A 13,731-nucleotide genomic window follows, 5' to 3' on the forward strand; every position below is an offset into this window, starting at 1 on the left:
AAACTAGGAAAAATGGAAAATGGACGCCAAGTTGAACATGGTAAGACGAAGTTTACCGGGTCTGCTAGTCTATTATATAAAATTCTCTTATAACGGTGTTTGTAGTACTACTCCTTCGAAATGACCCAAACGATTCGAATGAAATTATTTTTAGAATATTCTGTAGCCATGCGAATCGGTTTATATCGAATAAAAACAACACAAAGTCGCATCAATTGTCCATAGTTATTAAATTTGTAGTTTTTTGAATGAAATGAAAGTCATGGCTTCCATTTTTTCGAGATTTTTTTTTTCCTTTGGGCGTTTTTCTCCAAGGTCGAGGCGTCGCGACCTGACGTCGTTAAAAGATAGTAACCATGGCATAGCATACTGATCAGTGAGAATATTTTGGCGCGTATTTCTCAACCAAGCATATATTCAATGCAAGTGGTGGCGATATGATGCTTTGATGTGATTTTTTTTGTTCTTGATTCCTAGCTCATTTCTACAGCACATGGTTATGAATAACGCCTAGATGTGACTCAGGTTGACATTTTGCTGATCGAATAAAACATATAATATTTGTTTTGCCAAAATCTGAAATTAAAAAGTCAGGCATCTATTTTCAAGAGATTTTCTTTTCTTCGAGGGGTTTGCTTTTCGTCTCCATGGGCGAGGCGTCGCTAGCAAACGTCGTTGCAAGATAATAGTAACCAAAGCATACTGTTCATTGATCGCTGGAAAAATTTAAAAATTAGGCGCCTATTTCTCAATCAAGTACCTATATTTCTTATGCACGTGGGGGCGATATGCAACCTAGATGTGTTTTTTTTCTTGCTTATTTTATTTGTACACAGCACATGGTAATAAATGACGCCTAGATGTGACACGGATTGATATTTTATCGATCGAATCAAAACCATATAAACGTTTTCAAATATCAAAACCATTTTTAATTCGTGTCAATTTAGTAAATTGTTGCCAAAAAATATGAACTTGGTAAAGATAAATATGAAATAATGTTATGACACTTTGAGGACGTTTGAAAATAAGAAATTGGGAAGCTTTACATTCAATTTCGTATAATCCAATACGCCTAGAATGCTAGACACATTAACTGAACAAGAATCTATTCTCTTCTAATTTGTTTAATTATAGAGGATTTTAACCAACTTGGCCATTCGTCCGCTCAACAAGAGTCTGTTCTTTGAAATAGATTAGACAGAATTGAAGTTTTAAAGGCCGAATGAACTATTTGATTTTTTGCAAACGTAAATTGAAGTTATCAATAAAATAATCTACTTTTTAATAACAAAAAGTGAGGATATGCATTTTCCGGAAGAATTTCTAACTATCAAACTAATTTAGCAAACTATCAACTTTTACAAAAAATGTTTACATTATTTCTTCATCTAAAAATTGTTGGGCCCAAAAAAAATTTTGATTAAAGAAACTAAACTTTTTTTAAAAATCATTCACCAAAACTGTGTACACGTTTACTGTTTGTTTACACACAATTCAAGTACAAACTTAACATGAAAAGTGTGTTTTTGTTTTACATATTTTGGCTATACAGAAGAGACTTTTGATTCACTTTTTTGTTGAAAAGTTTTTTTGTGATTGATATTCCAGGGGCAGCAGATTTTTATGATGAACTGTTAATATGACCTGATAGTGTTAAAAATAATATTAATTCCTGTAATTTCTTAGGTGGAATAAGTGAAAACGCGCAATTTAGCTATGAAACATCTACAATTTAAGAATTTTATCTTCAAAATGGCCAGGAAGGATATCCCGAGTGTTGAATCTGAAGCTGATATTCAAAATTATTATAAAGGTCTTTGTAAATCAAGGTCTTTTGGTTGAACAGCATTCAGTGAAATTGAAGTACCAAGCATTAATTTATTCCGGAGAAAAACTTAGGATATAGCAATGAAAGTTGATAAAACAGACAAACAAGAACAAGTATTAAATTAATTTTAAAGTCTTTTCACTGACGCATCTTAAAAGACCTATGTGTTTTCAATTGCCCCAATAAATGGGACAAATATATACTTCGATATTTTCATTTTTGAAAATTAAGATTTGAAGTATAAAAGACACATAATTTTTATTAAGGTTTTGTTTATATGATAATTTCCAGGAAATAAAATGAACTCATGAAACCATCGTAGCCTGAACAGATTATTTATTTTCAATCTATTATATTTTTAAAAAAATCTGCTTATCAATTGAATGTTATTAAATCTTAAAAATATAACGTTATCCTAAATGAAATCGCAGATCACCACCAACAATGTTCAGGAAATTTAGAAATCAGAACTGCTTGAATTAAAATCTTTAAAATAATGGGTGAATATATCTAAACATATGTTTTGCTCTTTTCAAAACCAATCGTTTTTTTGATTCATTGGGTTAAAGTTCAAAGGAATTAATTTGCATTTTTTGCTTTAATAAAAAAAAAAGGAATTAGCAATACACAAAATCACCAGATTTAATGCCATGACATGTGCTGTTGGGAACACTTTAAGTTGAAATGTGTTAAGTCTATAACTTAAGTATCAGGCGAATATGAATTTTAATTCAAACTGTTTCGAAGCATGAGGATGGTGAATAATAAGCTGTTTAAAAATGGTTAGTAAAAAATCTTTTCTCTTATGTTTCATTTCTACAGCTCTAAAAAATACACCATCTAAAGCTTATTGGGAGCTGAAAGCGCTGCGTTAGGCAAAATATTCGGTAAATACTCCAAAAATTATCCCGATATTAAAAACAATATAACAAAACGAAATAAATCTACTGAATGGAATACAGCAAATGAAACATACATATTATCAACATACAGTTATTAATTTAACAAGTTACAAAAATTGGATTTTAAAAGACCCGTTGAGTTTAAATTCTTTGGATTAATTCTGATAGAATTGAGCAGGACGATTCGAGTAAAGGGAAAGAAGGGAAATGTAAAGAAAACTAGGAAAAGTAGAAAATGGACGCCAAATTGATCATGGTAAGACGAAGTTTACCGGGTCTGCTAGTATTCAATATAAAGGTGATATCATTAGGCCAACCCGTCATAATGGGTTAAGTTTTTTACGGCATCGAAATATGTAGCAGTTTTTTGAGATTTGAGATATTTTTCATCCGAAGTTATATTTTTTTTAGAACCTTTAGTACATCTCCGGAAATTTTTGAATGAAAATTTTTGTTTTCCCATACAAATTTCCATACAAAATTAAAAATTAATTAATTTTTTTTGGTTTTTTTTTGGCAGCAAAAACAACCAAAAAATGTTATGGGAGGTGTACAAATTTAAGATATTGAAATTTCCATACAAAGAGACATAATTTGTTTTACATTTTTTGTCAAAAGCAGAATTAACTCAGAGCGCAAAAACACGTCAATTTTCCTCTGATTGAGTCCTATATAAACGTACAGCACTCTCTGGTTCAAAAGGCAATTGGCAGTTTATCGAAAAGTGTTCTGTTTCTGTTAATCTGCCAGCACGGTAGAAGTGGACATAAAAGACCATTTAAATTTAATGGTAACACTATAGCCAAAAATCATACTTATATCTCGTAGTGCTCTTAGTAATAAAATGTCACCATTTTTGTTTAGCTTATTTGAAAAACTTATAAGAATGGTTTTTTCTAGACAAATATACACATAGGTACATTTTGATATTTTGTTTAGATTAGAGGTTCCCCAACTATATAACAAATAAACAAAATAAAGCGAAGTTAAATTCTAATTGTTTGAAATTCCACGCAATAAATTTTCCAAGTATTAAAAATCGAATTATTTTTATTTTGTGTAGTTTAATCACGTCACATTTTTTAATTTTACTGAAAAAAACCTACCGGCTTGTACCACCATAGAGGCTTGTAAAAATATTAAAATATATTAATCAATGATCGTTCTAGAGATAGAGCTCGTGAATTCCAACTTACCGCTATTTTGGTTTGTCCCAAAGCCGGCGGAATATCCAAGTCCTTCGGGATGTACACGTGCCCAAAGTTGTGACGATATTCGACGCACCAAACGGCCAACCAATCGATGTCGTACATGGTCAAATTACCCGGCAGCTGGATCTCGATGTCTTCGCCCTGATAACCACGGAGTGGTTCCAGCGAGCCGATCTCGTTAGGAACTTTGATACCCATGATGTTCGGTTCGGAACCATTGCCAACCCAAAAGTATGCATCCGGTCCGGCCCCATCGTAATGCAGGTTAGGAATGTAGAACGTTTTAGCGTCGAGGATGCTGATGTTGCTCGAACGAAGACCGTGAGCCAGGCGTTTAAATTCCGGCAAAACACGTGGCTTAGGCACATCTAGCCCGGGAGGAATGAAGATTTCCCCAAAATCAACCTGAAAAGACAAAAAAAAAAGAAATTCAAATTAGGCTACTTTTACACAATGTATGCCTATGTATTTTGAAAACTATCTACATTAGAATAATGCTATGCAAGTTCAGAATGTCAAAATTATTACCCGGGAAAGGAAAAACATTCCCCCAATTAGTCTCTCAATGTCACTTTTAATATTGCAAAAATAATCACTTTTCTACGAAAAATGGCACCAACTTATAGCGTAAAACAAAATGAAATGATGCCAGCAACAATATGCATAGGGGAGAATGAGGATACTTGTTCCCTGGGGATACTTGATTCCTTCGCTTTATCACGAAACCGGAATGTCTTACAAATAACAAATGTAGTAGGAAAATGTGCCAAATAAAACCAAACAACAATGCTGTTCTCTCAACAAATTTTGAAAATTTTATTTTTCGAGTTATTGAAATTCGTTTGAAAAATTTAACAAAATGTGATTTAAAGATCTTTTTTATCACTCTAAAATGAACACATGAAAAAAAATAATAATAAAAATATGTCAATCGTGAGAGTATAATATGAGCTTAATAATGTCATATTATCAGCCCAATAGTAAACTCTCAATTTTTGCGTAAGAAAAAGTTTTCAAAAAAATGCATGTTATGGGTTGGATAGATCACTAGAGTCCAAAAAGATATATGTTTCTTCTAAATGGGTTGTGTTATCATGAAATTACTGATATTTGTCCAATAACTAATGTGTAGGGATGAGATGAAAGATATGCATAAAGTTAATAAAATTTAATTAAAAATAAAATAAATTTGTCTCATCGTTTGTTAAACAAGGTCAGTCATTGATCTATTCTAGTGAGTAAAGAGTGATACGGTCAAAATTTGGTCAAGGGAAAACGCGTGTAAATCAGTGAAATCATTTATTTAAAAATCGAATTAAATTTCTTTTTCAAGTTAAATTAGTATAAAATTCAGGAAAAATATTCAGTTATGCTTCCGCTTTTCCAAATCCGAATTGTTCATGTGCTTGAAAATATCTGCTACCTTTCCCCTTCCTTTTGCCGCATAAAACTCCGGTCCCGGAAGCTGCTTGTAGTCGGCTTTGACGTAGGTTTCGTCGTCCATTACCACGCAGTCAAACTTCGTCAGCATCGTCGTGTACAGCCTCCGGGATCGCGCTTTGGCCGTCGTATTTTGTTTATCATCGCGATTTGGAGTCACTACCTTCTTGTAAGTCGATAGTCCGGTTCGTTTTTTGGATCGATGCACTTTAGACGGTACACCCAGCTTATTTGCGGCCTCTCGAAGAGAGAGGTTAGGGTTTTGCTTGAAACTACCGGCAACGCTCTTTGTCGTCTCAGCGGCTTCCAATTTTCGATTTTCTCCAGACTTCCTGGCTGTCGACAAACGTTCCCCAAACACTTAAATACATTTGTAACGGTTGATTTGGCCACTTTTAGCGATTTTGTCAGCTTTGCGTGCGAGTAACTCGAATTTTCGCGATGCGCGAGCAAAATTTTGATACGCTGCTCTTCTTCCTTGGACGGCATTTTGACAACTGAAGAGTTAATTCCAAAACCAAAATAGGAGCAACATTCTACACACACACACCTTCAAAATGAGGGGTGTTCAGGTTTTTTAAATGCAAAATTGAAAGAAATACGCCAAGTTGATATTGATTAAATTTTGATCGTATCACCCTTTAACAGACGTGTATGAGTGAAGCTCTGAATTGAGGTTCATAAGAATCGTAAAATCACGACATAAAGTTCATCCAGTAATTATCTGTTAAAGGTACCGTCAAACGGGGCATCATGCAAAAGCAGGGTTAGATGCAATATTTGTATACCACAACACTCATTCAATTTTTATTTCAATATACTGTAATAAAGTTATCATTGAATGATTACAAATTGATGATGACCAAGTTTTTAACATGGTGAAAGAATTTTTTAAAGTTTCTGATTCTCATAAAAAATTTTAAAAATCGAGCAATAGATGTACACATTTTTACATTTTTCGATACCATAAAAAACTTTACCTACACACAACGAAAAAAATATGTAATATTACATCACATGTGATGTAAAGAAAAAGAAGCATCATATATGACGGAATTTTCAGTGCGAGTTTAATATTACACGCCTGTAAAATTTTGCAGACGTGTAATATTCAACTCGCAGTGAAAATTCCGTCATATATAATGCTTATTTTTCTTTACATAATTAATGATGTAATTTTACAAATTTCTTCCGTTTTTGTATGGATTAAAAAGATTTTATTTATTTTAATACAAATAATTTATTCTCCACTATGGCAACAAAACTATCTCACATTTTCACAACTGATTTTGACAAACTCACAAAATAGTACATACTACAAACAAATATTACCAATTTTTGTTGCGTTACCGAATATGCCGGAACGCCGACTTATCGAACTTCTAAAGTAAGTTCCCAAGAAGGGATTTATAAACTGGTTTAGATTTTTCAATCCACCTGCTCTTCCTTTTAAGAGCGGATTCCTCTGGTACTGAAACACTTTGATTTTGCCTGGATAGTAGCCTTGTGGTGTCCGCGGAGCTGCCCTACGTCAACTCAACAAGCGGCATAGACTGTGTCGTATACTTAAGTCTTAATTCCAGGGACTGTCATCAACTACCAACGGATGTCAGAATGAGTTTGAGAATGACGGCAGCTGCTCTTACGCCACAAATTACGGAAAATTTTGTTAAATTCCATAATACCTAAAACGACAAAATTACACATGAAAAAGCGTGCCTACGTGTTGAAATCTGTGAATGAATATGAAAAAATAACACTGATCATAAGACATAGGTTTAACATCTTACCTGAAAAACATCTTTGATGCTGGGTTTTCATTTCTGATTGGATCATCAACTTGTATTTGTCCTCTGAAATTATCGGGTTACATTTTTGCCTTGATTGGAACCGTATCGCCTGGGCCGACTTTACTGGAAGCTGGAATGTGAAACGTTCACTACTGAGCATTATAGTTTTAAAAAAAAACTCACCTGAACATAAGCAGTCAGCAAGAGTAAGGATGAAGTTCTGGAAAGTTTTATGCGTTGGTTCCTCCTGTGGGTCCCAGAGTAGGTCCAGTTTGACGGCATGGTACTGCTCGCTTTGATTCCTGGAATGAAATGGAAAAATACTGGAATTCGTATAAATCAATAGTATTAAAAACTTACTCCTTCCAAAACAGAAACGATTCGGTGATTTTGATGTCATTTGTTGTGCGGGTCGAGTTTTTGCCGTTTTGTTTACATCGACTTTTCTCATCTCGGTCTCGGTGTAATCTGCGTCGTCGGTGTAAATCGCGGATGCTAAAATCACGAATAAAATGCTCAATTCACAGATCAATAAACACTGATCATAACTTACTTTAACTTTAGTTTTAGGCTAAAACTTTTAGCAACTTTTTTTTTGCAAAACAGATGTTATTAATGATCACATTTGATTTGATGGAATTTTCCATTGCTGTTGATGATGATGTAAAATTCCGTGTCATGTAATAATAGGAAATTTCGTTTCAGTGTTGCTAATGAATCAATGTTCTCAATTTACATTACAAAATCACGCTACATGTCATGTTATATTATTGTATTTAAATTTCAGTTCTATAAAATTACATCAAATATGAAGTAAATAAAAAGAAGTATCATATATGACGGAATATTACATTAGCAAATCATGTTCTGTGTCATGTAATATTATTGTGATTCAATTTCAGTGCTGCTTACGGTTCAATTACTTTTGCTTTTGTAAATTCACATAACGAAATCTAATTCTATGTCCTGTAATGTTAAGGGTTTTCAATTTACGTGCTGTTAAGGATTCAGATTTTTTTTCTGTGTAGTATGACGGATTGGCTGAATGATAGTACCTACAAACTTTATATCGCTTGCATTATCCTATACCAATACTGTTGGTGTATAAATATTTTTCAGACAGTCTCCAAATTTTTTTATATAAACATTTTTATAATTCAGTAAGCCATCTGGGGCAAAATGCAACAAAATGCAAATCAGAACTAAATCTCATAAATCGCGTTCCCATATGCTGGGATATGATTGTTTTGCATTATGCGTTTGTAAACATTAAAATTTCATCCATCCTAAGATTTATTTACATGATTTAAGATAACAGAATATTTTGTAGTATTTTTTACCCCTAAATGTATGCAGCAGATTAACACTCTTTTCTTAAAAACATTTTTTACAGAAAAAATGTAAAATTTGATTCGAACAAAACAAAAAATTACTGCAATTGGTGCTTTATGCGTCGTGACATCACAAATGTATGAAAAACTATAAATTTTCAAACGTTTTCATTTGATTTTTCATTAATTACAGAGTTTATTGCATCTTACCCTTTTCTTAGTAGGGTGAAAATCGCATGTTTTTGTAAATTAAAAAATAACTGGTTAAACCAATAATTTTTCTGACTACGTCAATTTGGTTTCCCATCGACCTTAAAACTTTTGATGTACAAGAGGTATGATTATCTGTAAGCATTAAGATTTTAGAAGCCATCGAAGTTGAAAATTGTTGCATGTTGCCCCAGTTGACGGTACTTAAAATTCTGTCTTTATCTAAAAACTTGCGCCTTCAAGTATGCAATAAATCTAGGGTAGAAAACTAGTTTCTAGAATTTTCTTTGTCTGATAATCACAAACTGTGAAATGAGGACTAATATGGCGAATAATAGTCAACATACCATTAATCTTTTGATTTTGCTAGATTTTTGCCTAGGGTGAGGACACCCTGAATGAGGGTCAAGTTTCCTCTAGTAAAGGATCAAGTCTCCTTTAACTTAAAAAATATCACATTTTTTTCGCCTTACGAAAATGCTTCTAGCTTATATACGGGTTCATGTATCGTTATAACTTTTGGAGCATATATGAAACTACACGCTGTGAGAAAATGCAAAAGAAAGCGAGTTGCTAAATTTTCCCAAAAAGATATGATGAAAACAAGAAAAGGGGATCAGGTATCCTCATTCTCCCCTACCGCCTTTTAATACATATACATATATCTATGTACTGTAGAACTTCGTTCGCCATTGCAAAAAAAAAATCCCGTAGGGGGAAGTGTTCCTATATGCGCATATTGGGTAATATGCGCATACAGCCGATTGACGATATGGCTGGAGATTCATCATATCTAATTAGTGCAGTTTGAGGGTAATACGCTTTTAACACATGGCATAAAAAAATTAAATTATTATATAAAGTCGAAAAAATTTAAAAATTCAAACAAGATTTTTGTCAGTTTTGATATAATATATTGAACTTTAATTATTGTGCATACAGATTCTGTGAACAAATATTTTAATGGATTTTCTTTCTTATTCATCTGGAAATCGGAAATTCAACAAATCGAAGCTTTTGGCAAAGTTGTAAATGATAAGATATTGGAATAAGAGACAGGTTCTGAATGCCCATATCAAGGCAGGTTAAATGCCTATATCAAGAAAAATAGATAAGTCTTATAAATTTTTTACTTTCTATCATTTAAACATGAAATCTACGCTCAAATCACGATCTTACAGCGAAAAAAGACGAACTTCCTACTGATCCGATAAAAATACAATATGGAAAAAATATAACTCTGAAATATGGCCATATGGCATACTTAGTGATGTAAAAAATTTCACCAAAATTTCGGCCTTGACGTATGCTTAACATTCGTTTCTACCATTTTCAATTAAATAATATCAAAATATTGCAAGTGGTAATGAAATATAGCTTAAAACATAAATATGCGCATTTAGCCCGCCAGTTTCGGAAATCGGCTATTTTGACTCCTTTTATTATAAAATTATTTTCACAAAAACTGTAAGAGATTTTAACAGAAAAATTTCACTAACGTATATAAAACAGATGTCCGCTCATGTGCATATAGTTTTCAGACTCCTATCTTTTGGAGTATAGGAGAAAATGAGTGCTTTCCTTAATATGCGCATATAGCCTTCCTCTCCCCTACTATAGCTGGTCTACCTTCTACTAACAGACCAACTTTTCTGAGTAATTATGGAGCGTAAACATAAAGGAAAACTTTCAACCAATGAGCATATCACCGGGACTCGACTGGTTCACCAGTTGTGGTGGAGTGGACTATAGCGAAACTGGAACCAAAGTGCTATACTTTAAATGAGTAGCATGGCAGATACGGAACAGAAAACAGGATAACAATTAGAATAAAAGAAGAAGAGACCAAAATGATACCACTCAATGTGAAGTAGCATCTTATAAATTAGTTGTAGGTACGAAAACCCGACCAGTAAACATTTGCATTTGAAAGTTTATGCAAATTAATCTTGTTGATAAAAAAGTAGTGGAAATTGTTAATGATTGAAAGTAATTTTTAAAATAAATTTGATTGAATTATTGCATTTCTCAAATTAAAATTTTAAGGTACACCGGGGCAAGTGCAAACTCAGGGCAAGTGCAAACATTCAACTTTTATCTGTAACAAAAAAAATATTTTTTCTTTTACAAATTGTTTTTAAGGTTAGGGTTACTATATCCTGCAATGCGAGAAAGAGCAGATTGAGAAAAAAAATCAAAATTGCAAAACGCCATTGATTAAAAACCATGATGTTTTATGTAATTGGAAAACCCGGTTTTTAAAACCGCCATTTTGTTGGAAGATATATGGCTCAAATGACAAATGCTCAGAATTTTAAGTTTGGCTTTTGAAAGTTTTCTATTTTATACTGAGAAAGTATATCAAAGTTGATAAAAACTGCATTTGAAAAGATTTTTTTTATAGAGGCGTACTTTTTCATTCTTTTAAATCATTATTGATAGCTCTGCGACGTAGTTCCACCTCCCCGTGGAGCAGAGTGGAAACGTGTCTGCAAGTCCGGCGTATTGCAGATGTACGGCCAAGAGAAGTACACCAAACCCACTAGAGGCTGTCGACGGGTCTGCCAAACCCGTGCGGAAGAAGTGGTGCACCCGGGTACTTAGGTACCAGTACTTGGGTGTGTGCGTGTAGGTCCAACACGCTTTCGGGGGGTCATGGCCCTGATATGCGGACGTGACCGGAGGGAGAGCGATCGCCAACTCGTTTTGCGCTTCGGTGGGTATAGACCCGACTCGCAAAATGAGTAGATGCGCAAAGTGGTGGCCAATGGTGGGCCGATCACTTAGGGACGTGTTTACACGTCAGTGTCCGAGAGGCACATTTTGCCGGAGGTGTCAGGGTTCGACAGGCGTTTCGGGAATTGTTGCACCTGAACCGCGAGTGTGACCTGATGAGGACGGTCTATAGCTCGATCTGCGCTTCGGGTGGTCAAGCGCCCGACTTGAAGATCGGGTAGTTGCGCTGAGTGGTGACTTAAGTCAACACTATTTGTGAGTTCGGAGGAGTCTGAGTCCTACACGCAAGGCCGTGCGAACGGGGGGGGTTTTAGGGGTTTAACCCCCCCCATGAAGATTTTTTCCAAGTAAAATGTTAGAAAAAGGAAAGAGAAATTACTTCATCTTAAAAGGCGTTAAACAAATGTTAGCAAGGAAGTCAGAATTTTTTTTCGCCTCCAGCGGAAATTACCCTTGAATCTCCCTAGGCTTGAGACATTTTATTTTACGACATCTAGTACATACAATATGCTATTTACGAATTGCAACTATTTTTTAATTGGTTATGTCTATTTGCAATTCAATCAACCTTTAGCATTAAAACTCTAAACTTGACATACAAAATCCCTACCTCGTCTTAAAAATAGGTTTTTATTCAAAAGTGTAACAAAACAACTTCAGAATTTGAAACATTGTGACTTCCAAATTAATTCATCGAATATTAATTTTATGCATCTTCAAGTTGGAAGCCATGTATCATGACTCACGATGGTCATCAGAATAAGCAAATTAAAATCTTAAACCTAGTGTTCTCTACTTATTTATTAAAAATGTTGATTTACAAAAATTGTGCTGATATGAAATAGAAACCAATTCCAGTCTCAATTTTATTTTGTGTTTTTTGTTCTTCTAAGTGCTCAACATCACATTCAATGACGTTTTGAAAAATTACACAATGCCACGAAATTAACATCCTTCGAGGTGCAAAAAATTTAAATGCTAATTTTGACTTATTTAAGTGCCCTGGATCTAAAGATGCAGTTTTTTGAATAATTTTGCAAATATTCCAAAACCATTTTATAAATTTCTACATTATTTTGATGAAACTTTAAAACATTTTCCCCTTTCTCAAGACTTCAAGTAATTTTGAATTCTGCGAAAAAGTTATAAAGGTTTTCGATTTGTGTACTTTTTCCCATTTTTAATGAAATTTTAAACCAAATTGACTATACAATATTTTTAAAGCACAAATGTAAATGTTTTGCCAAGTAAAGTATAACTAAAAGTATAACTATTTTAATTTTACGTATTATTTTTCGAAAGTTGGTCTTCGTTTTTTAAATCTGAATTTATATGTTTTGAAAACATAATCTTCTACCATTGAAACTGATTTTTTAATAAAAAAAAACATAGTTTCCATCTTTTTTCCTTCTCAAGACCCAATATTCCAATTGATAGAGACAAAATATTCAGTACTTGAAATTTTTAACTTTAAAACCTTAGATTGAAAATTTATAAAAGTTTCTATGATTTTCATTAAATTAAATAGTGCGTTTTTAATCGATCATAATTTGAAGTAGCAACTTTAAAGTTAAAATTGAATACGCAAGTTAACCTCAATTTTTATTATCTTTGTGCTTCGAATATTTACAACAAAGCTTGGATTGCATTATTTTTATTTTATCAGTTTCTTATTGTTCATTTCCAAATCTGTAATTTGTCAGTACAATTAAACACGTTGTGTTATAAATATATGTATGAAGTTATTATTTTGAACTTCAGATCTTTTTTGACCTTTTTTATCAATTTCTGAACGAATTTTGATACAGAAAAGTTTTTTATCTTTGACTTTGATCACTGGCAGTCTTGAATAAGATTTTAAATTTTTTCATCTTTTTATCAAATTTAATTCAAATATCAACTATTGAAGTTCAAAATGTTTTTCTTAATCGAGAATTCACATTTCTAATCGTGATAATTTTTTTTTCCAAATTCCAAATTTTTTAAATTGATCCTTCCATTCAAAATGATGAAAAGAAATGTTAAATAAGATTAATAACAATAAATAACAATCATTATTATTTTTCCAACAATTTTTCACCATGGGTAATTTTTTACGTAATCTGACATTTATTTGAAAATTCAGATTTTATTAATTCTGGTGTTATGTTTTATGTATTCTATTTATGCTTTATTCGAAATTTTGATTTGCATTCTTTTTTTGGTGTTTCAGAAATATTGATTTCTGATTTGATATCTAGTCTTCTTAGAATTTATTTTCAAGCAAATTTCTAATTCAGA

The 13,731-nt window shown here is 32.9% G+C and overlaps 2 protein-coding genes across 3 annotated transcripts in view; both read right to left on the reverse strand.

Moving 5' to 3' along the window:
• Positions 1-13,731, reverse strand: part of LOC129739837 (protein Skeletor, isoforms B/C) — a 213,346-nt gene that overhangs the window by 26,440 nt on the left and 173,175 nt on the right. The window contains exons 5-6 of one of the 2 annotated variants that reach the window (XM_055731365.1): positions 3,930-4,349; positions 3,840-3,860 (exon numbers count right to left, since the gene is read on the reverse strand). In XM_055731365.1, coding sequence (XP_055587340.1) covers positions 3,840-3,860; positions 3,930-4,349 — 441 coding nt within the window. The remainder of the gene's footprint in view (positions 1-3,839; positions 3,861-3,929; positions 4,350-13,731) is intronic. The other variant, XM_055731366.1, reaches the window with a different exon arrangement.
• Positions 6,659-7,620, reverse strand: LOC129739838 (uncharacterized). The gene is made up of 4 exons (XM_055731367.1): positions 7,535-7,620; positions 7,358-7,476; positions 7,175-7,304; positions 6,659-7,069 (listed from the first exon to the last, which is right to left on the reverse strand). The coding sequence occupies exons 1-4, from the start codon at positions 7,572-7,574 to the stop codon at positions 6,981-6,983; spliced, it is 378 nt and encodes a 125-aa protein (XP_055587342.1). The 5' UTR covers positions 7,575-7,620; the 3' UTR covers positions 6,659-6,980.

Source organism: Uranotaenia lowii, chromosome 1 (assembly GCF_029784155.1).
Source record: "Uranotaenia lowii strain MFRU-FL chromosome 1, ASM2978415v1, whole genome shotgun sequence".
NCBI lineage: Eukaryota > Metazoa > Arthropoda > Insecta > Diptera > Culicidae > Uranotaenia > Uranotaenia lowii.

Coding starts and splice junctions, on each gene's coding strand:
- LOC129739838 (XM_055731367.1), bottom strand. CDS start 7,574: ATGACATCAAAATCACCGAATCGTTTCTGTTTTGGAAGGA. Junction 7,477..7,534: donor TCGTTTCTGTTTTGGAAGGA/GTAAGTTTTTAA, acceptor ATTTCATTCCAG/GAATCAAAGCGAGCAGTACC. Junction 7,305..7,357: donor TGCTGACTGCTTATGTTCAG/GTGAGTTTTTTT, acceptor TTCACATTCCAG/CTTCCAGTAAAGTCGGCCCA.